The following is a 20,521-nucleotide window of genomic DNA, read 5'->3' on the forward strand; positions in this document are numbered from 1 at the left end:
ACCTTCAAATCCAATGTGATTTCACATTTGACTCCCGCGTACCCTAATGGACACAGGCAAACACCGTTGACGCAGCCGCCGCCATGATGACACTCGCAATTATCATTATCTTCTTTTATCGTTTTAATCCCATCACTTTTTATATCGTTTTCATTACCAGCCGCTAATTTATCGTTCACAATATTCGTTTTAGTGTGTATTTTGGTTGTATAATCGTAGAGCGATGGAACAACGGAGTTATCAAGTGTGTTCTGATCTCGGGGGTGCGTTTCGGGATCTCTCATAACGAGGTCGTTGTCCTCGAAGTGTACAATGTCATTAATGTCGTAAATAGCTCGTGTTTGAACGTCGTTGCTGTGTTTCGAGACTCGTATCGTGGTGGCTTCGTTTGTGGGCCTCCATGGCGCTAAAGTTGGCGCGCATTCACCTGTGAAAATGGAGGTTAAAATGGTAAATATGGATAATTCCACTACAGACTTATTGCATACAAGCGGAACGTTCCGGCTCTGCTCGGGTCTTTAACAAAAATTTCAACGATATTTGACGTTTTTTTTTTAAAAAGAACACTTATTGCGGCATAACTATAATAGTTAGACATATGCTGTCGCGACACTTTTCGTAAATAATAATGAGTTCTACAAAGTCGTAGTACATTATTTTATTCTATCATCAATCAATCAATCAATCAATAGTTTTCGCAGGGCACGCGATGTAAAGAATATTTTAGGTAGTTTTCTTACACCTTGGGTTACATTATTGGAGTTTTAGTAAGGATCCCTAATTTTTTTCAAAAAATATTATAGCCTATATCACTCGGGAATAGTGTAGCTTCCAAACAGTGAAAGAATTTTTCAAATCGGTTCAATTTTCAATTCCTCTTTATAATATTAGTATAGACAGATCGCATAATGAGATATTAACCATAATACTGCGATTTAGCTGATCCTGCTTTGAAATCATTTCTATTTTTGTAACATTATGCTGTGTTAAAATGATCTTAAGTCAATACGCTAAATTTAGAGATATTGTTTTAAAATTCGCTAATTAAAAATGCAGGGAAATCTGTTTAAAAGTTTGTATATATAAAACAAACAACTTATTTACTAACCATGTCAGTATAAATAAACAAAACGGCGATAGGAACTCACTCAAAAGCTCCAATAGTATTATCACTAATACTATTATTGTACTCAGGTGGCATCAAAATTTTCATTAGTTCAGGCCAATAATTTTGGCTGTAATGAAACGTCTAGCCCAAAGATAATTAAACGGCAATTTAATATAAGACACATAAAATTAAAATCAGTAAATGACTCCATTATATTCTTGTCACAAATTTAATTTCTATTTCGAAATTAATTGCTTTTAAGTTATTTTGACAAAGCAAGCGAGCAGCAGTTCTTTTGTTCGAAGGTAACGCAAAAAATAATAGCTTGTGCAAATAAAACTAAATATCTTTTATGGAACGCTATTTAGTATGGGAATTACACAGAAAAACACTAAACTTAGTATACCTGTAGCTACATTTTACAGTTTATTATCGCTTTTTTTACTATCATTTGACAACTGTGTGTGAAAAGTGGAGTGACCTCGCTCGCTATCACGAACACTGGAAATGTTCGAAACGTTTCTAATAACAATCAAAATAAATAAAAAAACGCCAGACTAAACTGCAGAAGTACTTTTAACTAGATTTGTTATTCTCTCTTAAGAGTTCGGGATTTGTTCTAGAACTTTCATGTTGGAAGTTTAGTTTCACTACCGCGTCGTAATAGGATGCACACTTCACTTCAACAAGATGTGTGCAATGTAGATAAGCCTTTAGCATCTATCTATGGCCGAATATTAGAAAGCAGGTATAGTAATTGTATATCTAAATAAGAATATTAGGCCCGTCATTTTAACGACTTCCCGATGACATTCCCTATACATTATTAAATACTTGTTTTTTCCCTTAGCTAATCGTTGGTAGCCTAAGAGGCTATTCCAATTATTCTCAGACCGGTAGGTGACCTGAGAGAATTTGCTAACACTAGTCATAGCAAGAGTAATGTTCCGCTGAATCTATCACCGGATCGGAAACGCGACCCACTGAGAAGATCCGGCGAAAAACACAGTGTATGGTGTCTATGGGGCAAATACTAACCACATGCTTCATGGACGAGAAATTTCTTAAATGACATCATAGTTTCCCTTCTTTTTTTAATTTTTCTTGCCCTTGTAGGCAGACGAACATACGGCCCACCTGATGGTGAGTAGTTACCGTCACCCATGGACCTCAGCAATGCTAGGGGCAGAGCCAGGCCGCTGCCTACCGCTTAATACTCTCCGCAAGCTTCTTTTAAAGAAGGACATGTCATAGCGCTCGAAAAACACCGTGGAGGGGAGCTCATTCCATAGCCGGATGGTACGTGCCAAAAAAGACCTCTGGAAGCGCATTATCGATGAACGCAGCGGCTCCAGATAAAATGGATGGACTCTGCTCCGATGGCGGGGATGCGATGATAAAAAGGAGATAAAAGGATCATCTCGAACATTCCTTCTCGGTAGATTTCTCGGAATCATCAATAGAAATTTACAAAACGTTTATATATTAATGTGTTCATAGCTATCTATAAACTTACATTTCCCTGTAGGTGTACGACATCATTACACATTCAACGCGAAGCGACGCGGAATTTCATTATACCAATATCCGCGACGTATATATTTTGGGACATGTTAAGGGGTACGAACCTTGGTAAGGAATGTACGTCAACTTGATACGGCAAGAGTTTGTCTTCATTGTTTAAATTGATCAAAGCGAGACACAGTAAGAAAGTTTAAAATGTTACTGTAATTTTAGTTATTATTTCTTTCCTTAGATGATTTTTGTCTACCCGACGCCTGTCTGAAGTAGATCGCGCTTAGCGACAAGACCGCCTTTAAAAAAAATCTTTTTGGTATTGGTGTATCAGTATCATTGGTACCATTAACATACCCGATCCTGTAGGCCGAATGGTAAACCGATGGTAGATTCTGCGAAGCACTGCTCTTGGTAGGGTCAGTGTTAGCCTCACTCCGGCTTGAGCCACGTGAGCTCACCTACTAGTTAAGGTTACGCTGGAATAGCCTCTCAGCTTAGGTAGGAAAAAGAATAAATTAATTGGTTTATCAGTATCCGTGATTTTTATCATCTTCTATAAGCACAAAATTTCATATCCGAGCATTCATAGCCAAATCAAGTAGTTACTGCAATCTATAGAATAGCTATTAGATATTTAATTAATTAATTATTAGATATATCAACGTAAATGGCACATACCTAATTAAATTGTCAATGAGGGAACATGAGTTTTCGACTCCTAAGACATTTCTTTCTGTTAAAAAACTGGCAGGATAATCTGGTTTCGTGAAGATTTAAAAAAGCACGTTCAGACAAATTGAAGTTATATTGTCAGAGCGGGTACACTCTTCTTATATTACTAGAGGTCCTGCAGTAGTCTTAAGTCTTAACTTTTAATACTTATAATCACAAATTTCGCCAAGGCTACACTATTAAAAATATTAATAAAGACAAACAATATTTAATCTATTCTCAGTTTGACCACAGACGTCAAGAACAAAAGTTTGACAATAAATAGTATGCATGCGTGTGTGCGTCAAATACATGGTATGTAGTGTGTATAATATTTTCTTTATTGATTTAATGTATCTTTTATGCATTATTTAAAAAAAATATTAGCATTGTGCACTTCTTCTTTGTATTCTCTATAAGTGTGGAAAATTTCCGCGCAATTTTGGTGAAAAGGGATACAAAGTTTTTGCTTCACGTATTAATATATAGAACTTTTAGAACGATGATAAACCGTCGATTAACTCAGTGTTGACACAGAAATGCGGAGTATATTCTCTGAATAGAAGCAGATTAAATTTCACACTCGATTGAAAGACGTGAATCTCTGAACCGACAGCTTAAGGCCAAGTTATAAATAGACCAAAAAAGAGCACGAATCGTTTGAAATTGAAATATGTTACTGTTTATAACTAAGAGATTTTTAATATGTCTAAATGTGTTTTGTTACTAGATTTTTATTACTTAAGTACCAGTCGTAGTACATTATTTTGTTCTATCATCAATAGTTTTCGCAGGGCACGCGATGTAAAGAATATTTTAGGTAATTTTTTTACACCTTCGGTTACATTATTGGAGTTTTTGTAAGGATCCCTAATTTTTTTCAAAAAAGACTATATATAACCTATGTCACTCGGGAATAGTGTAGCTTCCAAACAGTGAACAAGATTTTTTTAAATCGGTTCAGTAGTTTCGGAGCCTATTCAATACAAACAAACAAGCAAATCGTTCCTCTTTATAATATTAGTATAGAAAACGAATGGAGAAGCTATCGGATTGCCTGGAGTTTGGTAATTAGTTGGGGGTTCATAGACGATAGCGCGAATAAAGCGGCATAGAACGAAACACGGGAGCAAAGTTACGGACGTCTACTGATAGACATAGGCCTCCCCTGAGTATGGCCATAATGGATGTTCTAGTTCTGAAGTGTACAAGAAGTGGAGAGGCAGCAAATAGACACTCTAGATAATATGTGGTGCTGGAGAAGAATGCTTGGGAAGAGAACGATAATAATGAACTCCAAGAACTCTTTAACAAGCAGTGTCTATTTCTACAATGTAGTCTCAGATGGTAGTTTTCTTAAGACACTTTTTCCATGGGATAACCAGTGTATAGAACATTTCGTCTGGTATGGAACGGTGGAAGGCACGAAACCGCGCGGGATTTCCTATGGTGGACCGTTCAAATCAAGACAACAGTGTATGTATGTAGTTTTAAGTCTTTATATGAGTGTAACGCAATAACCTCGAGCAGAGACAGATGTCGGGGCATCATTCGTCTTCTTCTTCCAGTGCCTCTTCATTCCTGAAGGTTGGCCGTTAGCTTCTTGTGTTCATCTCTATCAGTAGCCAGCCGGAACAGCTGTTCGACGGAGTCAATACCGGTCCACTGCCGGATATACCGGAGCCATGACTTTTTTCTTCGCCCAGCACGTCTCTTACCGTCCACTTTGCCCATCATTATCAACTGCAGCAGCGTGTATCTATAGTTCCTGAGCACGTGTCTGAGATATTCTATCTTGCGCTTTTTGATAGAAGGCAATATTTTCCGGGAACGCGCTGAAGCACGGTTTTGTTCCTGACCCTCTTGGGGCATCATAAGACGCATCAAATCTGTCCCCTCCAGTGCACTGCTGGAGGGATCGAATAACAATCACAACCGCTCTGTTAAGAGTGAGACGAACAGTATCAAGAGTATCGAGACTTGAGATATGAACACTGAACAGTCATAATTACAATTTGTAAAGACTATTCTGTAATTATTTTCATTCGCGCTTGAATAAAACCGCGTGAACAATCAACGACAGAAACAGACAGTGATACTGTATGTGGTAGTGGTAATCTGAAATATTAAGTGTATATTTCAGATTATAATATATTATTATAATTATAATATATTATAATAGTCTATGGTGGTAATCACTGTCAGAGAAGACCAAATTTGGTCAGTTTAAGATAGGTGTTACCTGTGTACTGTCTACTAAAGTGATTTCTCGTGATTACGGCGTATTTCGACAAGCACACGAATTTTAATTTATCGATGAAAAATCGATAAAGAACTTAAACACACCACAAAGACTCCGAAACCTCTAATACAGTTTCATAGAACTATTTCTCCAATTTGCTTTCATTATACCTACCCACCTACATATAACTCACCAGGAACTGATCCGAATATAGAGTAAAAATTCAACATCCTAAATTCGAATTAATATTCAAACAAATTGCCGATACGAAATCTGAGTTCGCATCCCGCGATGTCCGAATAAAACGGGTCGGTGTAAACAGTTTTTAGCAAATCCACGAACCGTTTGCCTCGACTGGATTTAAAACGTTCCATTTGACACATCAAACAGAATCGTTCCGGAGCGTTTTTAGATTTAGCGCCGTATTTGAAGTTCCTATTTAATTGATTTTATCTGTAAACTGCTATTCCAGTCATATTTGTTTTGTTCAATAGAACAATGAAAAAATCCTGCAGAGGCTATCATCGTCAGCGAATGCCAGTGTAAAGTTAAAGGGCCATAGTTCATACAGCCAAATCTTATAATCTTTAGATAAGTTTACAATTTGATACGTTTATCATTGAACTATTTTTAAATAGCTTTTTGGATTTGTTTCAGTGCTTTTCCAGAGAATTTAAATTTGACCTTTCTAAGGTTCTAGGTTTTGTTTGCGTTTCAAAGTTCACTTTTACTTTAAGGCCTACCAGTAAATTACATTACCTTAAAAAATTTTTTGTAACTGATAGGCATAATAGTTGTTTTAAACTTGTAAAATACTTTATGACAACAGTTGAATTGCAAGAAGCCAATCGCCATAGATACGGAAAAACAACTAAGAAGGTCTCGACCTTTTCAAAAAGTGTGTATGCCAAGACTAAAATAATAATATTGTTCCATGATGTCTATCAATAACCGGAAGAAGACCTTGAATAGAGGAGAATTCTGGAGAGACATACTGGACCAGGCTAAGGTCACCCTGGGCTGTAAGGTCTAAGACATTACCAGACCTATGCAGGATACTTCTAAGCAATCACCTTAAACTTTATTAGAAGAAGTCATCGCTTTTAGGAAACAGCATAGAAGGAAATTCCAAAGCCGGATCTTACGTTGTAAGTACATACATAAATAGCATCTTTACAACGGCTTCTTCGATTTGCTGACCGAAACCCTAAAAATTCACGTCCCGAACCAAATCTACGTTGGAGGTCAGCAAAACACACCTCGTAACCAAATTTCAAAGAGACATTAATTTTTTTGTTCAAGAATTTATTTGCCTGTATACGCTGGGCTTATAGATCAGGTTTATGTCTCGCAGTTGTAGACTATGACTTGATTCGTATCCAATGGAAACTAGATTTGATTTTACGCTCGGAGAGTTCGCGTGTTATGAAGTAAGCCTGTATATTTGGTTCTTTCGATGTGATACAGTCTCTTGAGATGCAAAGTCTTTGATATCCAAAACTAAAAGTCTAATAGTCTAAAGTACTCTAAAGTATAATATACTAGTGGTCCCACGGTAGTCGAAATTCGACTATAATTCATTGAAATTATAAGTTTGTATAATATATACTATTATGATTCTATTGTCAAAGACTACATACACTATGATGGTTATATTTTATACTTTATATAATCACAAATTTCGCCAAGGCTACACTATTAAAAAATATTAATAAAGACAAGCAATATTTAATCTAATCTCAATTTGACCACAGACTGTGAGCATTATGAAAAATTTTACAATAAACAAATAGTATGTATGCGTATGTGTGTCAAATACATGGTAGTGTGTGTAATGTTTTTTGGAGTTTACTCCTTTAGAATCGATTTACATATATAGGCCCGGGGTATGAAAATTATGGGGACCAAAATCGTACTAGCATGTCACACGAAATGCGTTATGCGCCTGATTGGCTCCTGATTGCGTGATGCGTGCGCGCGCCAATCAAAATCGTACTAGCATGTCACACGAAATGCGTTATGCGCCTGATTGGCTCCTGATTGCGTGATGCGTGCGCGCGCCAATCAGGAGCCAACGCGCGGCCGCGTTATTGCAGGTGACGCCGGGCTGCTGCGCCGGCAGTCCGCCACAAAGCCTCGTACTGATCGCGCGTTTCTCTCATTATTGTATTTTCATATATTTGTTAGTCGTTTGTTTTGTGTCTCGTTAATTTGTTAATAATCTGTAGTGTATCGTGTTGTCGTAATATAGAACTATTTCTCGTATTGTTTCGTTTAATTTTTTATATCCAGTAAACTCCAGTCGTGCGTCGGAGCGGAAACACACACTTTTTTTTTTTTTATTGATTTATTGTATTTTTTATGCATAATTTAAAAAAATATATTAACATCTGCACTCCTTCTCTATATTTTCTATAAGGGGAATTTCATACTCCTCCGTCCGCGCAATTTTCGTAAAAAGGGATACCTACAAAGTTTTTGCTTCACGTATTAGTATATAACTAGTCAGATCATAAGTATTGTCACACAGTAAAAACTTTTCTTTTAGAATGCTGGCCACAAAAAAGTTTATTGAATGTATACTTTTAGAATTTTACTCATTTTTAAATATGAAGTGGACGCTTAAAGAAGACCGTGTTGCAGTTATTGCGTTGCATCGTTGCGGTTACGCGTCATTCAAATTTTTAACATACTGAAAAATTTGAATATAACCAAAAGATTCGTTTATCGTACCATCAAACAATACAATGAAGACTCTAGTGTAGATGACAGGTCAAGAAGTGGTCGCCCTCGGTCTGTTAGGACTCCAGCAGTGATAAAAGCTGTGAAGGCGCGAATTCAAAGAAATCCCAAACGTAAGCAGAAACTGTTGGCCCTTCAGATGGGGTTAAGCAGAACCACGGTGAAAAGGGTGTTAAATGAAGACTTAGGGCTTCGGGCATATCAAAGAAAACAGGACATCGTTTGAATGCTCGTCGAATGGACCTGAAACTGAAGAGATGCCGCGCTTTGTTGAAGCGGTACGCGGGAAAAAAATATCGGGAAATTCTTTTTTCGGATGAAAAATTTTTTACCGTAGAAGAGAGCTACAACAAACAAAATGATAAGGTGTACGCACACAGTAGTGAAGAAGCGAGCAACCGTATTCCGCGTGTCCAAAGAGGTCATTTTCCATCCTCGCTCATGGTATGGTTGGGAGTTTCTTATTGGGGCTTAACAGAGGTACATTTTTGTGAGAAAGGTGTAAAAACGAATGCAGTTGTGTATCAAAATACAGTCCTGACGAACCTTGTGGAACCTGTTTCTCATACCATGTTCAATAACAGGCACTGGGTATTCCAACAAGATTCGGCGCCAGCTCATAGAGCGAAGAGCACACAAGACTGGCTGGCGTGCGCGTGAAATCGACTTCATCCGGCACGAAGACTGGCCCTCCTCCAGTCCAGATTTGAATCCGTTAGATTACAAGATATGGCAACACTTTTAGGAAAAGGCGTGCTCAAAGCCTCATCCCAATTTGGAGTCACTCAAGACATCCATGATTAAGGCAGCCGCCGATATTGACATGGACCTCGTTCGTGCTGCGATAGACGACTGGCCGCGCAGATTGAAGGCCTGTATTCAAAATCACGGAGGTCATTTTGGATAAACTTTAGTGTCATAAGAATCTATGTTTTGTTAAGTTCATTTTGGTATATGAATGGTTACATAATGAATAAACTTATTTCAATTATTTTACATTAAACATGTGACAGAATTTATGACCTGACTAGGTAGATTACTGTGCATAACAAACAGCCTGGGAATACTTTTCCTTCTGTCTCCTTTGCATCGAGAGTTCTAAGCTGAAATATTTGGATTAACCAATATCTGCCCGATGACTGAAATTCGACAATAACCACTGATGTCCCAAGATTTTGTTTCATTTAATGAATCACCCAAATTTTGTTGTTGTTGTTGACTCTAAAAAGACTTGATCGTTCCTTTTTTTTTTATTGATCTTCACTTAAGTTCTTTAACACCTATAAAACATTTATAACTGTAGTTTATGAAACAAACTAAAAATCACGCTTCATAGTAAACTGATCTAACAATTATTTTCATCTATTTTTATTAAATTAATACCGAGTATAGAGCGAAGTTATAAAATTATTGTATTGACCGATGGCATTGCGTGTGTAAATTTTGAAGTTGGCGAGACGTCTTGAAGTCGTTTATAATTATGTTCAAAGATTCCAAGCTAATAACAGCGTGTTAAAAATCTGTTTTCAAACATAGGGGGTAAATTTAACTGCTTTGTCTTGGCCTATTCATTTTGGAAATTAGACATGGCGTGTTCTGTAGTAATTAATCTGCTTCTTTCTGTCGCGATCCAAGCGTGTGTTCCGGCTTATTTTGGAGGTTAAACCAATTTGGCATTGAAATGTTGGGAGCTAACAACATAACGAAACCGTACTTGACGCATTAACAACGATAAAAATCGTGCCTGAATTAAATATATCCTTATTGAAATGACTAGTATTTATGCTCATAGTAAATTAATACTTACTGGATACAATTAAATTTATGTTTTATGTATGGATTGGTAAAAACGGAACTTATGAAAATAGTGTGGAACGGAGCGTTAAGATGTGAGTGAGAGAAAACGGTAAGAAAGGGAGAAGATAATGACAGACAGAATGACAGAGAAAAGGATGGTGTCGAAGATCATAGACCTATATCTTCAGTGCATTGATAGGTTTCATTTTTCAGTGTCGAAGACGGTTGAAAAATGAGCAAGACGTAATAAAAGTGTTAATTTTTAATTATTATTATAACAAAAGATTTTGGAACAGTGGAAGTTTTATTTTATGTGCTTCGATCCCTATTCTACATGTATTTATGTGCTTTTTTAATAAACATAATAAGTATATTGTATGACATCTGTTTTTCCTGTAATTTGCCAAGCGACGCACCTACTAGGTTCTTTTCAGCATCACCCTTGGTTGGAGAAAGGAAGATGCCTTATGCATTAAATCCGCCAATGCACATTCACCTACATTTTCTTCTTCTTTTCCTTATCCCGTATTGGGGTGGGATTTTGTTAGTTCGTGGGCGCTAGGAATTTCTATCTTGGGTTGTCACACTGTCGAATTGGGGCTCTTAATGTTTGGGTCATATTTGTGCCCAAGGCTCACGGGAGATGCCTTCTTCCTCGCCAATTTTCAGGCAATTCCAGTGCCTAATGAGAGCCGTAGCCATTGTCGCTCCGCATAACGAGTCCATAGATTCATACGCGAAGTAATTGCTCTTGAGTTGTTAGGTTGTTTTCCGGAGGCGTTCGGGCAGCTGTTGGCAAATCGCTTCCCACCTTGCTGAGCCTTTGCTCGCCCGCCTGTCCTGGTAAAACTGGACTCCTCTGGGCCACCAGTAATCCGCCTTCATTTATAAAAAGAATATCAATAAAATCACGTGTCCATACCGTCCAAGATTCCTACTAAGACCATGATTTTTTCAACAATTGGAGCGTCCTTAAAGCTTCTCTGTATGATTTAGTTTCATCCTTTGCCCATTCTGGTTACACCCCTTGACCCCATCTCGTTTGTATGGAGTTTGTGCTTGGTGTCTCGCTCCGTAGTCCAACATTCGACATTGGGAGGTCGTACAGGTACGTGAAGTGTAATAAAAAAAATGGTTTTTATTTTTTCCTACCTATGCTGATAGATTTGAGAGGCTGTTTTAGCGTCAATGAGCTTACGGGGCTCGAACCAGGTGTGTTGCTAACACTTGCTCTAGCAAGAGCAGTGCTTCTCAGAATCTACCACTGGATCGGAAACGCGACCCACTGTGAAGATCCGGCGAGAAACTCAGTGGGCCGTGTATATGGGTTCATTCACTCGTTGAGCCCTTCATCGTAAGCGACGGGTTCGACGATGACGGTGACCGGTGCTTATGGTACCCAAAAGCACCGTTAATGGATTGGGAGGAGCCGTAAGGACGGTGCAACTTCGCTCACGTGAAAGAAGTGAAACTTCTTTTGCGTGTAGTATTGTGGTTCATCTTGGCTTCATTTTTCATCTTTAAGTCAAATTTCTCTTGTAATAGGGACTGCTGTGTATAAGAGAAACGATCTAGCTCCTTTGTCCTTTCCCTCTCTCCACGGTCGAGTGGTTCGCGAGACGCTCTGTCTACTTTCTCACTCTCGCTCTTTCTAAATTTTATCTTTTCTCTCTAGCCGTAACGAATTTGTCGCGAGTTATATTTTACTCTCAACGTGTTTAATCATTCGAACCTAGTCTCATTTGAGCGAGTCAAAACAACGAATAACTTTCTATGTCGGGCGCACTTCGCATAACTCGATGCGATATCAAAAGATAGATTTTACTACAGTTCTCGGTTCCAGTAAATTCTCTCGTAAATTAAGCTTCGTTAAATGTACAGAATTAACAGCCCGGAATCGGATTTCGGTTTCTGATCAACTCGTCAAAGGGAGGGGTGATTATTTTTGAGGATTCGTCACAGCTGTTGCTATATGCTATTCGCTTTTATATTATTCGTTTTTAAAAAGCTTTATTTATTAACTCGGTGTTTGCTTCTATGCGACGCAATCTTTCAACGCCAATTTCACTGACTCCAAGTCGTCGGATTATTCACTGGTGGTAGGACGTCTTGTGAGTCCGCATGGGTAGGTACTGCCGCCCTGCCTATTTCTGTCGTGAAGCAGTATGCGTTACGGTTTGAATGACGGGGCAGCCGTTGTAACTATACTGATACCTTAGAACTCATATGTCAAGGTGGGTGGCGGCATTTACGTTATAGATGTCTATGGGCTCCGGTAACCAACAATATCAGATGGGCTCTGAGCTCGTCCACCTATCTACGCAATAATAAAAAATAAATATAAGAACTTGAAAATTTGCCAATACATCAAGGACCCATAACGATACAATAATGCTATACATTATATCTTCGCTCTAAAATCCTGTATCAACTAGTATAAGCAGAATTTTAAAAAGCCGATGCAATTAATTATTACTTCAGTTTCCTATATAAGTGTGTCTTTCTCAATATAACATATATGTATATAATTTTTTTGCAAGCGCAATTAAGTCATGATTAATACGTCCATTGAGTAATAATAACTAACGTCTAAATAAATTTCACGGCGGACGTATCTATTTTAGTTATTAAAGGAATTGTTTACCGTACTTTTTACGGAAAACTAAATTATTTTAGCATTCTATTCTGTACCAAAAGCTGAGCTTCGAGCCCATCAATTCGATAAGATCTCATTACACTCAAAATTGCCACTGATAAATCTCCTAACATTTCATTACGCGTCGAGCAAACATAACCGACGGCATTATTATTCAGGGGATGAAATATACAGCCCGGTTTACGTGTAGGTAATACTATTGTTAGTTCGAGACGTTTGTCGTATTATGAATACCGAACAATGGGGGATGCTTTGCGTTAAGAGCATTTCTGGTTTGAACTAGATGAATATGCCAGTGAAAATTTAATAAAAAAAATTCACGACCACGGACGTCTATGGGCACCAGTAACCACTTAACGCCAGGTGGGCTGTGAGCTCGCCCACCCATCTAAGCAGTAAAAAAAAAAATATGTACCGCTAATACCATAAATATAAATATATTATTGAATACGAATAAATTTGAAAGAATCTAGATAATTTTTATTATAGTTTCTGATTATAATAAAAAAAATACATTGAATAATCTAATGTAAATATTTATACACTAGCGACCCGCTCTCGCTTGGCTTCGGGAACTGTAATTTAGTTTTGGTTAAGAAAATAAAATGGCAGTTTTTTAACCTACTTGACATTTATCGTATTCTTTTGGTAGTTCACACTAGAGTTGCCACGAATAGTGGTTTGGCCGAATACCGAATATTCGGCAACGCTGTCGGCCGAATCGCCGAATATTCGGCACAAAGTACATGCTAGTTAGTCGAGTGTGTAAAGAATAATACGACAAGTCCTGCCCGTCATTTTTCGGTATAGTATGTTCTATTCGGCCGAATACCGAATACCAAACAAAGTGGTCGAATACCGAATAGTAGCCGAATATTCGTGGCATGTCTAGTTCATACTATATCATTATAAGTTATAGTATATCTGTATATATTCTGATGTGTAAGCTATATTCTTGTAAAGTTTCATCAGAATCCATCCAGTAGTTTTTGCGAGAAAGAGTACCAAACATACATCCATACATTCTTACAAACATTCACGTTTATAATATTAGTAGGATTATTTTATTTATCGTACACGACCACTGATTCATTTTACTATTGTTGTTCTAGTCCTACTACATGCAATAGAGAGAGATAGCCAGAGGGTTGAATTTTCCCCTTGCCACAACTCTTTCCTTTATTTCTTACTAACCAAACCCGACCGCTCTACTGCCGAAAACGGTAAATTACAAAATATATTGCGGTGCCATTATGAGGTTTCCTTGTTATTTGTTAGCTTAGTATGTTTTCCGAATAGTAAAAACGTCGCATCCATGCAATAATAACACACAAATAAAAATATAAAACTCAACAATAACGCAGTGCATGTTTTGAGTGATTTTTTTACGACATTAAAAACGAAGTGAATAACAACAAAAGAAAACCCTAAAGCTATTTTTATAGTCAAATTTTTAGTGTCGCTTCGACTGGGACGCGAGGTTTTCAATCAAAGAGAACGACTTATCAAAGTAAAATCACCAAAGTGCGTTGGAATTAAAAAGAAAATTGTGTTCGCAGATTTTAAATGGTTTTTTTAAGGGTTGTTTTTGGAACGAAGTTTTGGAATGAAGTTCCTTAGGGGACGATGCGGAGGGGTACCCTAACCGGGAAAAAACGTCCGTAACGTAAGATTTTTATTAGTAATGCACACAGTGTAGTAATGTACCAGTATATTACTGGTGGTAGGACCTCTTGTGAGTCCGCGCGGGTGGGTACCACTACCCTGCCTATTTCAGCCGTGAAGCAGTAATGCGTTTCAGTTTGAAGGGTGGGGCAGCCGTTGTAACTATACTTGAGACCTTAGAACTTATATCTCAAAGGTGGGTGGCGCATTTACATTGTGGATGTCTATGGGCTCCAGTAACCACTTAACACCAGGTGGGCTGTGAGCTCGTCCACCTATCTAAGCAATAAAAAAAAAAGAGTACGACTCAACTTTGTAATAACGTACAAAAAATAACCTATTTTTTTAAATATTTTTTATAAATCATTGTGAATTAAATAAAGTTGATAGCTTTGTAAAGTGGTTTTTTATCAATAAAAAAATCATAATAGAAAATGTATACCGTATAATGTCATCATCATCATCATCATTTCAGCCTATCGCCGTCCACTGCTGAACATAGGCCTCTCCAATAGATTTCCAGTGCGACCGGTCCATTGCCACCTGCATCCAACGAGACCCAGCGCTTTTTACTAGGTCGTCGGTCCATCTAGTAGGTGGCCGTCCCACACTGCGCTTGCCAGTACGTGGTCGCCACTCCAGGATCTTTCTGCCCCATCGACCGTCCTCTCTTCGTGCTATGTGGCCGGCCCATTGCCACTTCAGTTCACTAATTCTACGTACCGTATAATGTATCATAATAGAATAATTATATTCTTTATACCTCGAATAGAACTTAAAATTAATATTTAATAAGGAACTTCGTTCCTATCCGGTGTCCCACGACACCACACATCTTTTTTTTAAATAATTACCTATAGCTATTATAATTTGTCTTACTTAAGTCGTGCGCACATGGCTTATGTTGCAAGTTGTATTTTGTTTTTTTTTTTTTACTTGTTGTAATTTTTTGTGTATCTTTTTAGTTGTGTATTGTGTGTCTAATAAATAAATTATGGATCAGATTTACAGATCAGATCTAGTAAGAGAAGCACCTGGTAGTCTGTACCATGTGGTCTATGTCACCCGTGATCGAACACAGTGGACAGTGGTGGATTTACATTAGAGGCGGTCGGGGCAAATGCCCAGGACGGCAAAATTTGTAGGGCAGCAAAATTTCGAAAGTGAAAAAAAAATATTTTTAGTTTTATCAATATTGCTCAATATAATTAATTAATTATATTAATTAATAATTTTCTGTTTAATTAATAATTCAAGAAATTCAATTCATCGATTATTTGTGAATTATAATCTTGGTACTTTTGGTAAAAATTTATAATCAAAATGATTTAATCAATTTATTTCCTTGGACATTTAAAATAATAATCGATATTTTTATTTTTTGGAATTAAAGAAATTGAATTAGTTTTTTTTTCTAGGTAATATAATTATGAGTAGGTATAGTTAGGTACCCTTAGTGCAAAATTTATAATTGTTAGAAAAAAAAAACAAATATTTATTCATGTTTTTGGAATATATGTATAACATATGATAACGTTTCAAAGTTTAAGTAAAATTCCACTATTGGGGCGGATTTCTAAGTTTAAATCCGACCCTGGCAGCGGAAGAACGTCACATGTGGTCGCGATCCTCAGCAGTGAGGGAACGATCTAGAAGAAGATTGTGTGCCTTATAAATAAACTAGCGACCCGCCCTCGCTTCGCTTCGGAAACTGTAATTTATTATTGATTTCTCCACTATTTAATGGATGTTATTATACATATAAACCTTCCTCTTCAATCACTCTATCTATTAAAAAAAATCGCTTCAAAATCCGTTGCGTAGTTTTAAAGATTTAAGCATACATAGGGACAGACAGATATAGGGACAGAGAAAGCGACTTTGTTTTAAACTATGTAGTGATAGTGATTATAAATAAACAACTCACTGATATCCAGAGTGGCGACGGAGTCCTTGATCAGGCGGTACGTGTCACCATTCACGCGCAAGAAGTCGACGCAGCCGAGGAGACCTTCAGAGAGGCCGAGCTTGTTCTGAAGCCCGGTCGTGTTGCCCGTCCCGCCCAGCCACACCGGCTCCCGGAACGTCATGCGGGAGAACAGACCCTGATCGAAAAAAGCTTCAGTTAAAGCATAGACGTATCGGCAGTCGGAATCGGTATGAAGTCGTCGTGGCCTAAAGGATAAGACGTCCGGTGCATTCGTATCGAGCCATGCACCGGTGTTCGAATCCCGCAGGTGGGTACCGATTTTTCTAATGAAATACGTACTTAACAAATATTCACGATTGACTTCCACGGTGAAGGAATAACATCGTGTAATAAAAATCAAACCTGCAAAATTATAATTTGCGTAATTACAGGTCTAGGACGTATTGTGAGTCCGCACGGGTAGGTACCACCGCCCTGCCTATTTCGTGAAGCATGCGTTTCGGTTTGAAGGTTGGGGCAGCCGTTGTAACTATACTGAGATTTTAGAACTCATATCTCAAGGTGGGTGGCGCATTTACGTTGTAAATGTCTATGGGCTCCGGTAACCACTAACACCAGGTGGGCTGTGAGCTCATCCACCAATCTAAGCAATAAACAAAAAAAAATGTGTATATTAAACTAAACGCCAATACTAATTCTTTTTACAGTCTTTTTTTCTCCCTACCTAATCGTTGGTAGCATCAGGGGCTATTCCAAATTCGCGTGGACGGGTAGGTGAGCTCACGGGCTCAACCTGAGAGAATTTGCTAACACTAGCCCTAACAAGAGCAGTGCTTCTCTGAATCTACCACCGGATCGGAATCGCGACCCACTGAGAAGATTTACAATGCTAAAACCGAACAATTCGTACATGTTATGTCAAAATCTAATCTACATAGAGAACATTAAGTATATCTGTGTACGCCCTTTAGGCACCTGATAATTTGTTTGGTAACCTTGGTAAAACTTGGTAAAACTTGGTAAATTTAGTAAGACAAACTTGGTAGGTTTGTTGTTCGCATTTCTGAAATGTTTTTGTTACGTAAAATGGCACCAGTGATGTTTAAACAGATGGTGTATTTCATATATTTAACTGTGCTCACCGAAATTCCTTATCATTTTTTTTTATTGCCTTTGTGGGCAGACCAGCATACGGCCCATCTGATGGTAAATGGTCACCGTCGCTCATGTACAACGGCAATACCAGGGGCAGAGCCAAGCCGCTGCCTACCATTAAGTACTCTCCGCAAGCCTTGTTTGAAGAAGGACATGTCATAGCGCTCGAGAAGCACCGTGGAGGGGAGCTCATTCCAAAGCCTTTGGATGGTACGTGGCAAAAAAGACCTCTGGAAACGCACTGCCCATGAACGCAGCGGTTCCAGATAATATGGATAAACTCTGCTCCGATGGCGGAAGTTGCGATGATAAAAAGGAGATGAGGGGATCATCTCGAATAGTTCCTCAGAGCATTCTCCATGGAACATACAGTATAAAACAAAGACTTTTTTATAAATCGTGACCGAAACTCGGTCCACACGTTTCAAACTCAGAGAGGTTTTTTAATGTTAACATTTAGAGCGCGAGCCGTCGATATATCGACTCTTTATTAATGCGTATAGAGTTATTATTGCGTATAGAGAGCGTCGGAATACCAACTATTGCGCAGTTTGGTACTGATAGTACTGGTGGTAGGACTTCTTGTGAGTCCGCACGGGTAGGTACCACCGCCCGCATATTTCTGCCGTGAAGCAATAATGCGTTTTGGTTTGAAGGGTGGGACAGCCGTTGTAACTATACTGAGAGACCTTAGAACTTGTATATCAAGGTTATATCAAGTGGCGCATTTACTTCGTAGATGTCTATGGACTCCAGTAACCACTTAACACCAGGTGGGCTGTGAGATCGTCCACTCATTTAAGCAATAAAAAAAAAGTTTGGTCATAGGTATTAGGTATAAAAGCCCTCTTAAAAATATTTTGCTGTGAATTTAGCATTGCTTTTTGTATATTTTTTTAAGTAAAGCTTTTTTATTTTCTTTCAAAAATCCTTTGGAAATTTCTGGAAAATATGTGAAAATAAGCTCAAGCACTAAAAGGGTTAATTAACTTTTTGAACGATAATTCGAAACATTACTTAACCAGCCTTCGCCAATAACAAATTAAAGTCTTACGGGCCGTTGAGCCTGAAACGTGTCCTATTGTTAACGAATTGACTAATGAATTTTGTTTTTGCCAAGTATCGACTGTCATTCCTGATTAGTTTAGAAAATAAGCAACCGTAAAATGATTGTCAGTATTATTATTTTATATTTATTGTGAACGAGCTCACAGCCCACGGGGTGTTAAGTGGTTACCGGAGCCCATAGACATCTACAACGTAAATGCCGCCACCTTGAGACATGGTTTCTAAGGTCTCAGTATCGTTACAACGGCTGTCCCTATCCTTCAAACCGAAACGCATTACTGCTTCACGGCAGAAATAGGCAGGGTGGTGGTACCTACCCGTGCGGATTCACAAGACTATTTCCACCCATGTCGACCGACAAAGTCAATGCCCCAAAGTGTAAATGGAAAAAAGTGAAAGTAAATATTTGATTTTAATAAATTTTAATCCGACTAGAGTCGTTAAGGTTAGCCCAAGCGACCGACCTCTTTCTTGGTTTTATTCAATTTGTAGATAACCACGCCCTCAAAGAGCGTCCCGAAATTTGTGAAAACGCTTTTGGTGCTTCATTTCAACGCCACTCGACGCGGCAATTTATTTCGTTCTAATTGGGACTCTGGTAATGCGGTTTGGATGCGTGCTTCTGAATAATTTGTATTCGAATGTCGCGTGTATTGGAAATGCGCTCGAAGACTACCGTAATCACTACATAGTATAAAACAAAGTCGCTTTCTCTGTCCCTATATCTGTTTGTCCCTATGTACGCTTAAATCTTTAAAACTACGCAACGGATTTTGATGCGTTTTTTTTTTAATAGATAGAGTGATTGAAGAGGAAGCTTATATTATGTATAATAACATCCATTAAATAGTCGAGAAATCAATAATAAATTACAGTTTCCGAAGCGAAGCGAGGGCGGGTCGTCAGTCATCAATAATTAACATCCTATTAACCTTTTTTCAGTTTTTTTTTATTGCCTGTGCAGGCAGACGAGCTGGCCTAAAAAAGCGATGCACCGGTGTTCGAATCTCAGGCGGGTACCAATTTTTCTAATGAAAATATAAGCGCTATGACATGTCCTTCTTCAAACGAGGCTTGTGGAGAGTACTAAATGGTAGGCAGCGGCTTGGCTCTACCCCTGGCATTGCTGAAGTTCATGGGCGACGGTAACCACTCACCATGAGGTGGGCCGTATGCTCGTCTGCCTACAAGGGCAATAAAAAAAAATACGTACCCTACAAATGTTCACGATTGACTTCCATTGTGAAGGAATAACATCGTGTAATGAAAATCAAACCCGCAAAATTATAATTTGCGTAATTACTGGTGGTAGGACCTCTAGTGAGTCCGCCCGGGTAGGTACCACCACCCTGCCTATTTCTGCCGTGAAGCAGTAAAGCGTTTCGGTTTCAAGGGTGGAACAGCCGTTGTAACTATACTGAGACCTTAGAACTTATATCTCAAGGTGGGTGGCGCGTTTACGTAGTAGATTTCTATGGGCTCCAGTAACCACTTAACACCAGGCGGGCTGTCAGCTCGTTCACCAAATAAGCAAAAAAAAAATTGTTTATTGTACAATAAAAATGTATAAACTATATAATAAATGAAATTGCGGAAATGCTTTAATATTCAATTCAATTCAATAGTTCAATGGGCGACATTCAAATAAAATTCCTTGTGGCCTAAGAATACTCGTATCGAGAGATGAAACTTCGAATCCCTCAGGGCGGCACAGATTTTTCTAATAAAGTACTTACTTAACACGTGCTCACTAACGACTTCCAAAATTTCGTAAATACAAGTTATTTCAATTCGAAGGCATTAGATTTTATGTGTTGGCAACACATGTGACCATAAACATTATCCTAATTTTTATTCAGAAGACGAACTCTGCGGTCTGTCCCATAATGTTATGTAGACGTAGAAAAATGTTATTAACGTGATAGCCGA

General features: G+C 38.2%; 1 protein-coding gene across 1 annotated transcript in view; it reads right to left on the reverse strand.

The window, feature by feature from the left end:
- Positions 1–20,521, reverse strand: part of LOC101741412 (pikachurin) — a 141,418-nt gene that overhangs the window by 17,246 nt on the left and 103,651 nt on the right. The window contains exons 8-9 of the mRNA XM_038021124.2: positions 16,367–16,544; positions 3–427 (exon numbers count right to left, since the gene is read on the reverse strand). Of these exons, the coding sequence (XP_037877052.1) occupies positions 3–427; positions 16,367–16,544 (603 nt within the window). The remainder of the gene's footprint in view (positions 1–2; positions 428–16,366; positions 16,545–20,521) is intronic.

Source organism: Bombyx mori, chromosome 28, assembly GCF_030269925.1.
Source record: "Bombyx mori chromosome 28, ASM3026992v2".
NCBI lineage: Eukaryota > Metazoa > Arthropoda > Insecta > Lepidoptera > Bombycidae > Bombyx > Bombyx mori.